This window comes from Stenella coeruleoalba (genome assembly GCF_951394435.1).
Source record: "Stenella coeruleoalba genome assembly, chromosome: 4".
Lineage (NCBI taxonomy): Eukaryota > Metazoa > Chordata > Mammalia > Artiodactyla > Delphinidae > Stenella > Stenella coeruleoalba.
In genome coordinates, this window is record NC_137149.1 from 121277711 (window position 1) to 121295891 (window position 18181).

General features: G+C 38.2%; 1 protein-coding gene across 10 annotated transcripts in view; it reads right to left on the reverse strand.

Moving 5' to 3' along the window:
* Positions 1–18181, reverse strand: part of DCLK2 (doublecortin like kinase 2) — a 275022-nt gene that overhangs the window by 131840 nt on the left and 125001 nt on the right. For all 10 annotated transcript variants that reach the window (XR_013828169.1, XM_079920286.1, XM_079920293.1 and 7 more), the window contains exon 2: positions 5739–6073. Coding sequence is in view for 9 of the 10 variants with exons in the window: in XM_079920286.1 (XP_079776412.1) it covers positions 5739–6073 (335 nt within the window). In the remaining variant the exon portion in view is untranslated. The remainder of the gene's footprint in view (positions 1–5738; positions 6074–18181) is intronic.

Genomic DNA, 18181 nt, shown 5'->3' on the forward strand with positions numbered 1-18181 from the left:
TCATTTCACTTACTTTACACCAAGATTCTGAATCTCAGCATTACTGACATTTTTGGACCCAGAGAATTATGCTGTGGCTGTCCTGTGCACTGCAGGATGGTGAGCAGTTTCCCTGGCCTCTACCCACTAGATGCCAGTAGAATCCCCACCTCCAGTCAAGACTGCAGACAAAGAATGACTCCAGACATTACCAAGTGTTCCCTAGGGGTAAAAGTGTGCCCAGCTGAGAACCATGTCTTGACAGTAAAGAAAACCCAAGAGTTAACATGGATAAAATCCTAAAACGTGATTTTATTTGAAGTGATTTCATAGAGACATAAAATACATCAATTAGTTGTACTAACCAAGTCAGACCTTGTAAATGGAGACAATACTACTAGGAAGATGTGATCATCCATTTTGAGGGACGCAAAGATTTCAGGGACATCGTTTTCACAACATGAATGCTAACTGGCACGTGACACCCCATTGCTTCTTCAATCAAGAAAGTTTTCAAGCCCATAAAGGATAAGCAGGGGGGCTTCCCTGACGGCGCAGTAGTTGAGAGTCCACCTGCCGATGCAGGGGACACGGGTTCGTGCCCCAGTCCAGGAAGATCCCACATGCCGCGGAGCGGGTGGGCCCGTGAGCCATGGCCGCTGACCCTGCGCGTCCAGAGCCTGTGCTCCGCAACGGAAGAGGCCACAACAGTGAGAAAAGATAAGCAGGGCCCCTTGAAACTCTAGCACAAGTATCAGAATGGGCTCATTGACTGTTCATGATGAATTGCCTATGAATTGTTCAATCTCTATCCTGTGTCACAGATCAGACTAATTAAAATGAAAACAACAAATCTGAGTAGGAAGTAACCAGAAAAAAGAACATTAAAGTCAAGGCAGACAGTCTAAAATTTTGTACCGGGACAACTCATGAACACATCTTAGCTCCTTTCTCTTCACCTAAGCAAAGCTGTTCTTGAGAATTTTTCAGAAAGCAGATAATTTTTTAAAAATCATTTTATGGAAAAAATTCAAGATGAACACTGTCCATTTAAAGGTTTGCATTAATCTTAAGAACAAGAAAAATCTCTTAGGCTATTTCAAAGCAAGATTTCATCTCTCTTTAAACTTACAACATAAACCAACCAAAAGACAGACTTGAAGTTTAAATATAAGTCCCCTTATAGTACAAATGTTGAATCAGTGCCTAGAAAACTACAGCTTTTAAGGATACCTGGCAATCTGAAAATATAACATCCAAAGCTGTGTCTATCAAAATGAAATCTCTAATTTTTCCAAATAAACATTTTATTTCTAAGTTTTAAAATATCTCTTTTCTTTGCATGTGGGAAATAATATTTTAACTTTTATAAGACATAAAAAGTGACAAAAGCGATACCAACATTTTATAACCACATGCCAAAATTTCAACGATTAACTCAATGTTTTGATTTCTTCAGTCTAATTGAAATCAGTCTTGTTTTCTTTCTCAGTGCTTGAGTTTCTGCTTCTAAGCAGACATGAGAAAGAAGCAGTGGAAATCAGAACAGCAAATTCTGGATTTCTGACGGCAACTATAATCTTTTTTCCTTCTGAATTCATTAAAAACATTTTCTTCCTCACTCTTCTTTCTTAACATAGATTGAAAACATACTACAGAGTTTTTTTCTTGCTTAACATTTTCCCATGTCTTTAAATATTCCCCCAACACAATTTTCAATGCCCACTGCATATAAATTCTATGGTCAAATCATTTAACTGTTTTTTACCTTAGAGATTTTAAATTGTTTCCAATCTTTTGCTCTTAGTGCTGGGATGAAAATTTTTGTGCATAATTATGTTTGCATCTTCGATTATTTAGGATAAATTCCTAGAAGTTAATTTACTAGTTCAAATAGAAAAAATATTTTTGAGTTGTACATAATAAATTGCTTTCGATAAAGATTGTGCAATTTGCACTTCCATCACTGGAAGAGAATGCCTATTCACTGCACATTAAAAAATGACAGACATTTTCTGTTTTAAAAAAAAACCTGTCAATTTTAAATATGAATATCTCATTGCAAATATGAATATCTCATTGCCTTAATTCACATTTTTATTAGCGAGACTGAACTTTTTTTATGCTTGCGATTTATAATCCTATCTTCTCAAATTGTCTGTTTGGCCCTTTATCCACTTTTCCACTGTAGTGGTTTTTTTTTTCATATTAAACTAGTATGACTCTACATAAACGCATATAACCCTTGCTTGACATCTAGAAATTTTAAGTCTTTTAAAAAATTTTTTTCTTTTTTGAATTTTATTTTATTTTTATACAGTAGGTTCTTATTAGTTACCTATTTTACACCTATTAGTGCATATATATCAATCCCAATCTCCCAATTCATGCCACCACCACCCCTGCCCCCACTTTCCCTCCTTGGTGTCCATACCTTTGCTCTCTACATCTGTGTCTTTATTTCTGCCTTGCAAACCAGTTCATCTGTACCATTTTTCTGGATTCCACATATATGCGTTAATACATGATATTTGTTTCTCTCTTTCTGACTTACTTCACTCTGTATGACAGTCTCTAAGTCCATCCACGTCTCTACAGATGACCCAATTTTGTTCCTTTTTATGGCTGAGTAATATTCCATTGTATATATGTACCACATCTTCTTTATCCATTTGTCTGTCGATGGACATTTAGGTTGCTTCCATGACCTGGCTATTGTAAACAGTGCTGTAATGAACACTGGGGTGTATGGACATCTAGAAATGTTTAATTTTTATGTCCAACCAATCAACGTTTCCCTCTGATTTTTCCACTTCTTTACTACTTAGAAAATCCTTTCCCATTTCAACATAACTATTGACATATTTTCCTTTCATTCTTGTGTCTCATTTTGACACCTATATTTTTAAAACACCTGGAATTTCTTTTTGGTATGGTTATGAGGATGCTGATTTAATATTTGGTAGCATGAGAGCCCATTAATCATTATTTCCGAAATTTTCCTGCTTATTTTTCCAGATTAACTTTTAAAATCACTTTGTCAGGTATCGCTCCCCTCACTCCAAAACAATCTCATTTACATTCTTATGGAAATTGCAATTAAACTATAAATAAAAATCAGGAAGAATGTATAGAAGAATGTTGAGTACTAGGTGCTATCACGCATCCTTATCTTGTACCTGACTGTCATAGAAATGCTTCCTGTAACTCATTTGTTTACCAATACATGGACTTTTTGTTTCAGATAGGAATTTTTCTTTTTTTATTGTATTAGAGAATTCACCTCCCATTTTTATTACTAAATCTTTAACTGAATATAGATTTTGTATTTTGTCAAACGCCTTTGTGACATTTTGGGGGGACTGTGTATACTCTCATGCTTTTTCCTCTAGATCTCATGTATAAACGGGTTTCTTAATAGTAAGCCATCCTTTAATTTCTGTCATAAGTCTACTCATAACAGCATTATTCTTTAATATGTTGGTGATTTCGATTGCTTGTGCTTCAGTTAACAAGTTTACATACGAATATTTCTAGTCTGGAGCCTTTTAAAAGACAATTTTTTTGAATACCTATTAAAATTTCAGTGATTTCTATTTCAATTAGCTGTTCAACTTCTTTATTTTACTTACATTTTCCCTGAACAACATTTATTTGTAGATTTCCAAATCTGTTTCAGTTTTTAAATCTTTATTGAATTTCCGATTTATATGCCATTTATGTATTCTAATTTGCTTCAGCTTTGATTTTCATTTTTCCTTTCATTAGGTATCTTAAATATTTGTCTTCCCCATTTCCTGTCTTCACTGTGTCCACCAAAAATCAGCTATTTGATTTACCAAATCTCCTTTATGTCTTGTGGTCTAATTTTTTTTTCACTTATTTGCAGGGTGAATCTTAAGATGTTTTGTGTTGTGATGTGCTATTAACTCAGTTTGTAAAGTGTCTATTTCCATTCACACTGTGAACCTCTCTTGGGGCAGGCTGCTATGAAACGTTATGCCTTCTAACTCTTAATTAATTAGAAAAGCCATTGTAAACTCACTATAATCTACTGGAATTTTCAGAACGTATTTTTTAAAATGTTGTTTATGTTTATGAAAACAACCCAGTAACTAGATCTGGTCTTAGAAAATTAGAAATTAATTGTGTTTTTCCAGAAGACACCATTCCAGTGTTTTCTATTATTCATTCTCAGCACTACACAAGCCAAACACTTCAAAATAAATTATGTTAGAGGGAAGAAACAAAATGGAATGAAGAAACAAATTGAATGCTGGAAACTATAGTTTAATACAATGTAAATCTAAACAACTTAACTTTATTGAAATTAGGAAAAAATACATTTTAGAAGCCTCATGTTTCTTTTTAGGAATGACAATCTGATTGTTATGAAACTCAATACTTGTATAACTTCTATTCATGCATTCCTGCAATTTGCTCAATTTTTTTTAGCCTATTAGATTCCCTGGTATATTGTTACCATAATTTGGCTTGCATCTTCCTGTGTAATTTGTGTACATTTTTCAGAAATGCTGCTTAATTACCTCTATTGTTTCCTATGAAACTCAAATGGACATTCCTATAAAAGAACATTCTTTGAAATGCATTTTCTATATTATACATAAGTAGGGAGGAAAGGCTTTTCTGAAAGCATTAAATATCTTTTATTTTTACTTCTGTGATTTACCGAAACCCATAGACTCTACTGGTCAACAGATGTTCTTATTCTTAACTAGAGAATATCCCACTTAATGTAGGAAGCCTCTTCAACATACACTCTTTCCTCAGAAGTTTACATTTCCCTTCTGGTGCAACCACTGTGGAAAACAATATGGAGCTTCCTCAGAAAACTAAAAGCAGAATTACCGTATGATCCAGCAATCCCACTCCCGGGCATATACCTGGACAAAACTGTAATTCAAAAAGATACATGCACCTCTATGTTCATAGCAGCACTATTCATAATAGCCAAGTCATGGAAACAACCTAAATGTCCACTGACAGATGAATGGATAAAGAAGATGTGGTATATATATACAGTGGAATACTACTCAGCCATAAAAAAGAATGAAATAATGCCATTTGCACCAACATGGATGCAACTAGAGATTATCATACTAAGTGAAGTCAGAGAGAGAAAGACAAATATCATGATATCACTTATATGTGAAATCTAAAATATGACACAATGAGCCTATCTCTGAAACAGAAACAGAATCATGGACATAGAGAACAGACTGTGGCTGCCAAGGGGGAGAAGGCTGGGGGAGGGATGGAGTGTGAGTATGGGGTTAGCAGATGTAAGCTTTTATACATAGAATGGATAAACAACAAGGTCCTACTATATAGCACAGAGAACTATATTCAATATCCTATGATAAACCATAATGGAAAAGAATATTTTAAAAAGTATATATATGTATAACTGAATCACTCTGTTGCACAGCAGTAATTAACACAACATTGTAAAGCAACTATACTTCAATTAAAAAAAAAAGAAGTTTACATTTCCCTTCCAATAGCCATAAGAAGTATATGATAGATTTCTCTACATTTACTTTTGAGATATTTGGGTAAAGAGGCAGGTAAGCCACTTACATTTTTCATGATAAAGGCCAACACACACAGGCCTCTCACAAGTAGGACTGCTAGAATAACTTCTAGGGAACTATGAAATTCATATTAACTATGTAACCACCGTGGTACGGGGAGAGTTTAAAAGTAAGACAGAGAGTGTGGGGCTGGAAACATCCTACCTGCTTCCCGTCCAGCGTGCAGAGCCTCTTCACCACTCCTGAGTCCAGTTTAATGGCTTCGGTGATATCTGTTAAGACCTGTTCGAAGGAATGAGCAGTCTTCTTATTCAGAAGGATCCGCACTGCTTTTCTAGGCTTCACTCCACTTCGAATCACAGTCACTAATTTGGGTTTGATGAAATCTTTACTTTCTTTCACTTCACTCTTCACTGAGGAGGGGGCAGCCACGGCTCGGGTGGTCCCACCCTTGATGTTCACAGACCAGTTTGGATTAATGTTTTTGGTGTAATCAACTTTACGAAACGGTTCATTCGACGCACACACGTAACTCTCACCTAAAAAGCAAAAATCAGTTTTATCAACGTGGTTATCCCCACCACAGGAGCGTTTTGTATGAAGCAAAAATGCTAGAAACCCATTAAGTGAATCCTCAACAGGTTTGGCATTCTACCCACACCCCTTTCTTTTCAACAGCATCTAAGTTGGTTTTGAGAGAACAGCATACATTAGAGTGAAATGCACTGGATGAAGAAACTAGAGATCTGGGTTTTATTCTGGTCAAATGTCACCCTGGATAGCGCAGCGTAAGGGATCTTAGTTTCCCAACCAGGGATAGAACCCGCGCCCTCGACAGTGAAAGTGCAGTGTCCTCACCACTGGACCACCAGGGAAGTCCCTGCACTTTCCTTCCCAACATCAGTATCTGTAAAGGGAAGTTGTTGAATCAGGTGAATTCTAAGGCACTCTCTACTTCCAGAAGTCCATTAACTAATTTAATTTTTAATGTCTCATTCTGGAAGAAATAACTATATCACAAAATAATACATTCTTATAAAGAAATAAAACTGTCTTCCTCTTCTTTCCGATTATAGATTTCAGCCCTAATCAAAGAAAAGTTACTACAAAATTCACATAGCTGACTAAATTCACATATTCAGTTATATGATTATTTACTCAATTAACGAAGCATAGCAAAAATGAAGGAAGAGTTTTGACAGCTCAAAGAAACATACCGAAAGCATTTTTTCCTTAATGGAAGAATATGAATTTAAAATAGTTTAAATAGACAAGCTTTTCATCGTCTACTTAAATGAGGAAGGATATTTAGTAGTTAAAATCATGTATTCATTATTCATGTAGCCTTCTGCTTAATTTTTACTAAGTAAAACATAAAAACTATAGTATTTGTCAATTGGTTAACTGATTCAATGTTCATTAATTTTAAGTTCCAAAACTTTATGTTGAAAAATCACACTTTTTCTCTCAAGAAACTCAGAAGTCACCCACTTCTTTTTAGTCTCAACTTTCTGGCATGCAAGATAAAAGGATTACACTCTAAAATTTTCTCCAAGGTGTCTTCTAACTCAAAAAGCATTCATTATTTTTTCACACATGCAGTTTAATGGCCTCATTTTTAATATATAGATTTGCCTACAGGGAGAGAATATGCAGACAAAAGCATTTAAGATTTTGGTTCCTTAGGCAGTTATAGCTCTTGCTGTTAAACAATAAATTCTTATTCTTTGTTAGACACTAGGCACCTACAAGACTGATTAGAAGCAATCAGTCTTCCCCCAACCAGAGTCATGCTACTGTAGGGATTCTTGTTTAAGATTTGTTACCCCCCCGCCAACCTGTCACTTCTCCATTCCATCCATCCTGTTGAGGAACATCACTTCCTACTCAAACTCCTCAGCTAGAAACCTAGGCATCATCCCTCACCCTTCTGACTTCCCTACACACTGCATTCTGACATCAAGTTCTGTCCACTCTACCTTCTAAATATTTCTTAAAATGTCCCTCCCCTCTCCCCTCATCACCACCCACTTCCCACCTGGATCCATGTAAGAACCTTCTGTTTTCCACTCATTCCCCAGAGAGAGAACAAGTTTTCCAAATGATAGTGCATTCTATGTTACTGATATAGCTGAAAAAGTATATCCTAAAGTAATGAACCTTGATTCACGGATAAAATACCACACTGGGAGAGAATTTTTAAAACTCTTATCAATACATATTAAAATTGCACTCACCAAAACAAGGGAAGGATAAATACCTCACTTTAAAATTAGACTTAAAGATATAAATGTGTTATGTCTCTCTCTCTCTCTCTCTCTCTCTCTCGCTCTCTCTCTCTCTCTCTCTCTATATATATATATCTCATACATGGATATATGAAAAATAAAGCAGTCCCTGAGGTCTGGAATTGATCTAACATTCACAGCTAGACCTCAATGTTACTATAACCTGATCTGACCTGTGGTCTTCTGTGGGATATCATCTCACAGAATATCTATATCAAATGAAGCCATTCTGGGACTATGATACAGTGACACAAAAATAAGGTCACTCAATGAGTGATTGCCACTTCGTTACCAACTATAGCTTTTTCCTAAATCTTGTCTGCTCTCACTGTAAATAGGATTTAATGAGATATTCAATCACAGAATTGTCCTTCCTCTGACAGCACCCAATACAGAATGAGTCCCTGCTTTCCTGGAACCAAAGCCCAATTTCTACGACAGCTCTCGCAGCTCTTAGTGAGCTGCCCTGAGGTATCCTATAATGTCCATTCTTCCTTACTGCAATGAGCAGCAAACTCAACTTGTTCACCTCCAGGTATGTTCTGGGTGGTCTTTAGCTGAAGAGAACTGAGACACATACACACACACTCAGACATATTCATATTCTCCCTCTCTGTGTCTCTAAAAGCAGTTCTTTGACCATAAGACATTGGTGGGAAATCATTTTGTAAATAATGATCTCATGAATACTACATAGAAGAGGATTTGTGTTACAGAGAACAAACTAGTGGTTACCAGAGGGGAGGGGAGTCGGGAGAGGGGCAAAATAGGTGAAGAGGATTAAGAGTTACAAACTACTAGTTAGAAAATAAATAATTCACAGGAATGTAAGGTACAACAAAGGGAATATAGCCAATATTTTATAATAACTTTGTATGGTGTGCAATCTATAAAAATATCAAATCACTATGTTATATGCCTGAAACTAATATTGTTAGTCAACTATACTTCAATGAACTTTTTTTTTTTTAAAAAGAGGATCTGTTTTCTGTATAGAAAGAGGATGGACAGAAGCAGGAAGTGGTTATACACCTTTACTGTTTTCAAGCACAGTGCGGAATAGAAAGTCTTTCCACCTCCTTTGACTCTCTCCAGCGGCATGCCTATGGCTTCCTACCACTGACATCTGTTCAGAGACACTCTGCATTACTTCATATTTAGCAGGTTGACAAACCAATTGTCAACAGTTGTGTAATACAACCTGGGTACTTGTTAACCATTAACTTTCATCCTTACTCAACCAAATGAACGGCCTCCTATTTAAGAGGCAAGAGGCTACTAAAAGCTAGGAACTCCCCAATTCCTTGTCCTCTGAAAACCGTCATCCCTACAGATGTATTTCAGTCTGTGCCAATTTCCCCGCCTCTTCTCCCTTTTCAGTGACAAGGGTACCCTCCTCCTATTCAACGTTAAGTCTCTCGCAACATTTGGGTCCTTCCTGCTCCTCATGCCGAGGTTTCAGGCACATTCTCCTTCTCTCCTCCATTTAACTACACAGGACTTTATAGAGTATCTCCCACTGTGGCACACACAGATCTTACCCCTCTTCGTTCCTCGCCCCCCTCCACCTAATGTGCTTTGGCTTCCATTCACTGCCCAGCTCCTCATCTGGTTTCTCCCACTTCCTCGCCCACAATCGGCTCTTAAGCCACTGCAGCATCACCTTTGCTCCCCAGGCTGAAACACCCTGATCTCAACCACTTCTCTCCTAACTGCCAAATGCCAAGCACTTCTTGTAATTTCCCTTGGAGTCTTCTGAGGGCACTGGACACCAGTCACGATTCTCGTCCTGCAGGGCCTTTTCCTCCTCAGCTTCCAGGACCTAATTTCTTTTGGCTTACCTCTTACTTCTTTGGTAGCCCCTTCTTGGTCTGCTTTTCAGGATCCCCTTCTCCCCTGCATCCACCTCATCCTCCTTAGACTCTCTGTGCACAGCCACATCCCACGGCTTCAATCACCACCCGGACTCTGAGACATCTCCAGCCCAGTCCTTTCTTGAGTTCAAACCACTTCAAGAGCATCTCTACGAGATCATCTACAGCTGTCTCGTGTACCACAAGTCTAAAACTAACTTCACTCCCCATGACTGCCACCCAACCTCAAACACTCCTCTTCTGGAATTCCCCAACTTAACGAAATCACCACCTACACAGTCACCCAGGCAAAAACCAAAACTCCTTTCTCTCTTCTTTTTCCCCATATTCAACAGATTTAGCAAAACTGTTGACTTGGTCTAAGCATCTCTGGAACCCAACCCTTCAACCCTGCTCCCTCTCTTTTCTCCCCAGATTAGAGTAGTTCATGAGGCCCCCTCATCCTCCACAGAGCTGTCAAGACAGTATGGTACTGGCACAAAAACGGAAATATAGGTCAATGGAACAGGACAGAAAGCCCAGAGATAAACCCACACACATATGGTCACCTTATCTTTGATAAAGGAGGCAAGAATATACAGTGGAGAAAAGACAACCTCTTCAATAAGTGGTTCTGGGAAAACTGGACAGGTACATGTAAAAGTATGAAACTACAACACTCCCTAACACCATACACAAAAATAAACTCAAAATGGATTAAAGACCTAAATGTAAGGCCAGACACTATCAAACTCTTAGAGGAAAACATAGGCAGAACACTCTATGACATAAATCACAGCAAGATCCTTTTTGACCCACCTCCTAGACAAATGGAAATAAAAACAAAAATAAACAAATGGGACCTAATGAAACTTAAAAGCTTTTACACAGCAAAGGAAACCATAAACAAGACCAAAAGACAACCCTCAGAATGGGAGAAAATATTTGCAAATGACAAAGGATTAATCTCCAAGATTTACAAGCAGCTCATGTAGCTCAATAATAAAAAAACAAACAATGCAATACAAAAATGGGCAGAAGACCTAAATAGACATTTCTCCAAAGAAGATATACAGATTGCCAACAAACACATGAAAGGATGCTCAACATCATTAATCATTAGAGAAATGCAAATCAGCACTACAATGAGACATCAATGGCCATCATCAAAAAATCTACAAACAATGGCCATCATCAAAAAATCTACAAACAATAAATGCTGGAGAGGGTGTGGAGAAAAGGGAACACTCTTGTACTGTTGGTGGGAATGTAAGTTGATACAGCCACTATGAAGAACAGTATGGAGGTTCCTTAAAAAACTAAAAACAGAACTACCATACGACCCAGCAATCCCACTACTGGGCATATACCCTGAGAAAACCATAATTCAAAAAGAATCATGTACCAAAATGTTCATTGCAGCTCTATTTACAATAGCCAGGACATGGAAGCAACCTAAGTGTCCATCAACAGATGAATGGATAAAGAAGATGTGGCACATATATACAATGGAATATTACTCAGCCATAAAAAGAGACGAAATTGAGATATTTGTAGTGAGGTGGATGGACCTAGAGTCTGTCATACAGAGTGAAGTAAGTCAGAAAAAGAAAAACAAATACCGTATGCTAACACATATATATGGAATCTAAGAAAAAAAAAAAGGTCATGAAGAACCTAGGGGTAAGACGGGAATAAAGACACAGACCTACTAGAGAATGGACTTGAGGATATGGGGCGGGGGAAGGGTAAGCTGGGACAAAGTGAGAGAGTGGCATGGACATATATACACTACCAAATGTAAAACAGATAGCTAGTGGGAAGCAGCCGCATAGCACAGGGAGATCAGCTTGGTGCTTTGTGATCACCTAGAGGGGTGGGATAGGGAGGGTGTGAGGGAGGGAGACGCAAGCGGGAAGAGATATGGGAACATATGTATATGTATAACTGATTCACTTTGTTATAAAGCAGAAACTAACACACCATTGTAAAGCAATTATACTCCAATAAAGATGTTAAAAAAAATGTAAATCTGTTATCTTTTGCCGGTGTCGCTGCCTTTAGAATAAAGACCAAACTCCCCAGCGTATTCACATACTTCCATCTCACCTCTCACCACTTTCCCACAGGCTCCTTAGTGTCGCACCAGCGTACTTGCCCTTTCCTTCCAAACTCGTCATACCCTCTTATTCTCATTCCTTCTTACATGCTTGAAATAGCCTTCCTCCTCCTCTCTCCTTACCTCTTTTTTTTTTTTTTTTTTTTTTTTAACTGACCAGTCAAGATTAATCACCCCAGCTAAGGAGGTAAAGCAACAGGAACTTTGATATATTGCTGGAACTTCCATGTACTACACACACACACACACACACACACACACACACACACACACACACTCATAGAATGGGCTCAGTAGCCAAAGATGATAACCAATCCACATATCCATCAGCAAGAGGACACACAGATTGTGGTATATTCATATAATGTACTACTACTATGCAGTAATGGAAATGAACAAGCCAGCTATACACAACAACTTGGATGAATTTTACAAATAACAGTGACCAAAAGAAACAAAAAAATAGAATGCAGTAGGATTTAATTTCTTTAAGTTCAAAACTGACAAAAGTAAAACTATACTGATTAGGGATGCCTTCATCAGTGGTAAAAATATAAAGAAAAGCAAGAGTCAGGCTACCGTAACTTGGGAAGGGTTGTAACTAGGAAGGGACACAGGGAGAGCTTCTCGGATGCTGGCAATACTCCCTGTCTTTCTTTTTTTTTGGGTGGGGAGCATGCCATGTGGCTCGTGGGATCTTAGTTCCCTGACCAGGGATTGAGCCCGGGCCCTGGCAGTGAAAGCGCAAAGTCCTAACCACTAGACAGCCAGGGAATTCCCAATACTCTGTTTCTTGATAGTAGTCACAAAGATGTTCACGTCATAATAACTCACTGGGCTGTACGTGTATGTTTTATGAATTTTCTATAGATATGTTTCATAATTTTAAAAATTATGTCACTCTTGTGTTCACTTGTTGTATCCTGAGGCTACAATATGTCAACTTCTCATAATCCTTTATTCTTTATCTGTCTCTTCCGGTGGTTCTTAGAGAAGAATTTTTTTTTGTCAGGTGATTTTGTTGTAGAAGCACAGTTGCCCAGGCCTCACCACAGTTCAACTGAACCAGAATCACTGGAAGGTAGCACCAGAACCTGTGAGTAAGGCTTCCTAACTTCACAGGTGACTCTGAACACAATCTCTGGTTACAAACTACTGCCTGGACTGAAAGCTCCTTGAAAACACTGACTGACTGACTGTCCCCTTCTTCATGTTACCCACACCTAGCCCAGCACCAACAGCAGGCACTCAAAAGATGTTTGTCCAAGTCATGACAAAAATGCATATTTCCAAAACAAACTTGTACGTCTCACGGTTTGGATTTGCGTTACTTCTAGGTAAAACATTTGCACAGTGTAGGTGTTGACACCCAATGACTGTGAGAGGCTCAGGTCAGGCTCCTGAGGACATCATGTGTGGTCTGAGACACTCTTAGGTCATTCTACCCCATCAAAGGGCAAACTAAGGCACAGAGGAAAACAAGCAGGCTGTGAGGGCTGCCTAGTACCTACCAAGTTCTTTTTTTCACTTCACACCATCAAAGCACCAAGAGTCCATGGAACATTTTAGTCCAATAAATGCACTGTGTCTTTCAACCAATGGAACATGTGTGTGGGTGTGTATGGGTTTGTGTGTGTATTATATACAAAATATATTTTAATAGCTAAATCAAAATAGTCTCTTAACATTTAAAATGTCAATTTACTGTTAGAAATTACAAATAGCTAAATGCATATTTACACAGTTGGAAGTTCCACAACAGAATGTTTTAGCCTACTTTTCTATCAGTTACTATGAAAGTCTCTTATCCACCTCTGTTAAAATACTTACATTAACTGCCTAAAACCACTAATTAGCTTGTAATTACAAACTATTTTTGACATTTGCGGCAGAAAATCAGTTATACAAGATTTGGACATTGAGACTATACCTAACTCTTGGAGCAGAAGCAAGCACTGAACTTTATGGTGAAAAAGAAAACTTGTTTACAAGTCTAAAGTGCAAGGACTATTTGTAGAGACATGGATGGACCTAGAGACTGTCATACAGAGTGAAGTAAGTCAGAAAAACAAATATCGTATATTAACACATATATGTGGAATCTGAAAAAATTGGTATAGACTGTCTTTTTCCAAAGCAGAAATAGAGACACAGACATAGAGAACAAACATATGGGATACCTAGGGGGAAAGGGGGGGTGGGATGAATTGGGAGACTGGGATTGACATATATATGATATTGACACTATGTATAAAATAGATAACTAATGAGAACCTACCGTACAGCACAGGGAACTCTACTCAATGCTCTGTGGTGACCTAAATGAGAAGGAAATCCAAAACAGAAGGGATATATGTATACATATAGCTGATTCACTTTGCTGTATAATATAAACTAACAATATTGTAAAGCAACTATACTCCAATAAAAAAATAATAATAAAGTGTAAGGACTCATCAAACTTAAGGAAAAGCCTCCCTACACACACACACACACACACACACACACACACACACACACACACACACACACACAGATTTAAATATGGTAACAGAGGAAAGAAAAGAAAGTATGGCTGACACTTAAGGTCTAATATCTGCAAACATCTTAAAAACCTAAATTCTTGCCCAACTTCCAAAATTGAGAAAGAAATTACCTCCAAAGGAATGTAACCAAGGAAAATAAATTTGGGTATGTTGCATCTACAAGGTGGTTTGATGTCCTTAATGAAGTACAGCATCTGTGAGACTGTCCTATCGGGGAGACAATAATGTGAATACCTCCATCTAAAGCACATCAAGGACACATTCCCACACCCAGCTGGTTCAGAAGAATGCAGGGTAAAGAAAAGACAGACTGATTACTATTCTGTTGTGGCAAACAGCTTATTGGGTTAAATTCTGCACACTGTACAGTGTGCAGAATTTAACCTTATGGGAACCAGCATGGTAACATAAAGTACACTGCTCTCACCTGGATGCTGTTCCCTTCTGTACTCATTTGGTTTATCTCTGGACCACTGCTGGCACATTCACAAAATGAATGTAACAACCTTTCCTACAGGGAGGGGCTGAGGACACAAGATGAGATCTTTCACCCCTAAGACCAGTGCCCCTTCAACACATCTGAAGGCAACAGGCTGAAAATGACTGTGATACCTTCCACGGAGAAAGGTGTGGAGACATTACACTGAACATCTGGATATGTAGGAAGAAGTATGTCCACAAATCCATGCTTCAGCATTGAAATTTGGGAGGAGTTAACTTAAGACCAAAGAAATTATGTAAAAGTAAAAACAAAAATGCTACTCACTAACCAAAAAGCCTTAAAGCTTACCCACTGAAAAAAAAAATTCTATCTAATCTCCTGGTAGGATGGAACCTACAGATCAGATCCGTTATTTGTCTTCTTGCTGCTCAAACCTGAGCCAACTGCATCCCACAATCTACAAGCATTCACCTCGGCAATTTTAATTCTGTCCTTTTTTTTTTTGGCTGCGCCGCGTGGCTTGCGGGATCTGTTCCCAGCCAGAGATAGAACTGAGGGCCATGGCAGTGAAAGCCCAGTATCCTAACCACTAGGCCACCAAGGAACTCCCAATTCTGTAGTTAATTTGATGATAAGACTCAAAATGTTTATATTATCTTATTCTGGAACATCTGAATGTCTATTTCTAAATCAAGTGCAGCCAGGCCACTCCGTGCCCACAGCCTCAACTCCTTTGGCGTCAAGTGGTGTAACTTTGCTGGGAGTTAATGAGGAAGAAGTGGACTTACTATATGTACAAGACATGCACAGAGAGTTAAGGCCAGAGGACATAATTTTACTCTGCGGGAATGAAGGCTTGTTAGCAGTGCAAAACTGACTCGTCACACGGCATTGTGAAATACAGCACACCAAACTCAGCGTTCAGCACCATGGTCACACTGGGAACAGTTTAGTTTGAGCAAATAGCATCTGGAGCTTTATGTTGCTACTCTGCATTTTTATTGGTTATACAGTTTTGTTGGTTTTTAGGTTGTCTCGTTTGGGTTGTATTGGTGTGTAAGAGCTATATGCATAAGTACATCTACCTTTATAAATATTTAAGTGACAATGTATTTAAAGTAATTAAGGCAATGCTGGGCTTCTGCAACTTGGTTGTTAGATTTTTACATTGTTTTTCAATTTTAATTATCCCAAACCTTGCAAAAGTTTGAGAAACACTGCAATTTTAAGGATACTGAGAAAGAGATCTTCAAACCAAAATGTGCCCATCTTACACTTATTTGTAAGTAAACTGGGGCATAATGGATATAGGGTCAGTCCTTCAGTTGGCTCATCATCTGAGTAGAGGTAAAAACCTCCCTCAACAGAGTTTCCCCAGCTTCTGGAGATCTTTGCTTAAGACCTTCCTCCCTCACCGCCACCCCCCCAACCCTTTAAATCTCACTTTGAGTCTAAGAGGAAGACTTGGCTCCAGTTTTAAGCAAGTGACGATAGTGAGAATAGCTCAAAAAGATTCAGTGCAAGTGATGAAGGATTCAGAAACCAGATGTTTGTCAGAAAAGAGTAGTGATGTTTAGGGGATGGGCAGAAGGGGGAAACCGTAAAGCATGACCACTGTCATAAAATGTCTGAAGGGCTGCCATGTTGCTCCACCTGGAGTCTTACGTAGCTCCAAACGGTGGCTCTAGAATTACGGGGGGAAGTTACAAGGATGCACATTTTGGTTTCAGATGCTGAGGACCACTCCCATTTATCGAAGAGACACTGCTCACCAGGACCCTGCTAAGTGTTACAAGGTTCATGTAGAACCTTCCAGCTATTGGCCTTGATCACTAAACTAAGAAGAGATGAGTTTAGGTCAGGCTATTTCTCAAGTTCGTTCTTTTGCAGAGGCTTGATGAAGAGTATAACCAGTAGTAAGTTTCCATAACTCCTTTTTCTTTTCCTGCTTCCTTAAGAGATGAGGTAGAATACTGTTAAAAGACCAAGATAATGGACAAGGATATTGGGGAAGAGAGCATCAATCACTGCCTTTCAGAAATAATGACACTGTTATTACATAAAAATTAACAAAGTAATCTGAGGTTTGTAAAACATACACAGTGAAGGAAGAAATAAATCAATGACAATTTAAAAACTTCTATTGTGATACATTTTGGTTGCAAGTGATTATAATTTAACCAACATATAAACAAATCGTAACATAGTAGGTCATAATTGTAGATTATTTTAGTTATGTTGAAACGTTAGTAAATGTTATAGTGTAATCAAAAGTACGAAAGTTGATCTCACAAATCAGTATTTTCCCATTCCTTGTCTTGAAGGTAGTAGCTTCTGACAAATTACAATATGGCTAGTCTACTGCTTCAGGCTGTAAGAGCTATGGCAAACAGGGTAAAATAGCCTGGATTAGAGCAAAAATTATAGCATGTCAATGAATGAAACAGTATCTAAATTCTAGCCTTAAATTATATTTCCAACTCATAGAATTTAAAAAGTATTGTAGAGGGACTTCCCTGGTGGCACAGTGGTTAAGGATCCGCCTGCCAATGCAGGGGACACTGGTTCAAGCCCTGGTCCAGGAAGATCCCACGTGCCGTGGAGCAACTAAGCCCGTGCGCCGCAACTACTGAGCCTGTGCTCTGGAGCCCGTGAGCCACAACTACTGAGCCCATGAGCCACAACTACTGAGCCCACACGCCACAACTACTGAGCCCACATGCCACATCTACTGAAGCCCGTGTGCCTAGAGCCTGTGCTCTGCAACAAGAAAAGCCACAATGAGAAGCCTGTGCACCGCAACGAAGAGTAGCCCCCACTCTCCACGACTAGAGAAACCCTGCGCACAGCAACGAAGACCCAATGCGGCCAAAAAAAAAAAGTATTGTACAATGCAGATTGTATTTAAACTATATGTGAAATAAATTTTCTAAAGACAATGCTTAAAATAAGAATGCTAAAAGATGAACGAAACTAAGTCTTAGCTAGGTCAGAGAACAAACTCAAAGCAGACGCTGAAAATATTAGGGGGCTTAGAATAGTCCTGGGATTTAAACATACATTCAAAATAAAGGTACAAAAATTTGATTATGAAAGATGTCCAAAGAGAAAAATCACGTCAGGCATCTCAGACACTAGTGAAATTGATAAATTGTTAACATACAAATATATTGCATCTCTTTTTTCTTGAATAAAAACTTATTTCAAAACTGAAATATGAAGGGGCAAGGAATATTTGCCTTTTGCATGACCTTATTTGACCTCTGCAAATCTAGCCAACTGTCCAGCTGGCTGTCTTAACTAAGAAAGATTTTTTAAAAACCAATATCCACCTATTCCCACCTATCAGAATACCTTATATATAGCACAAAAGTAAAATTAATCATCAAACATCAAGTG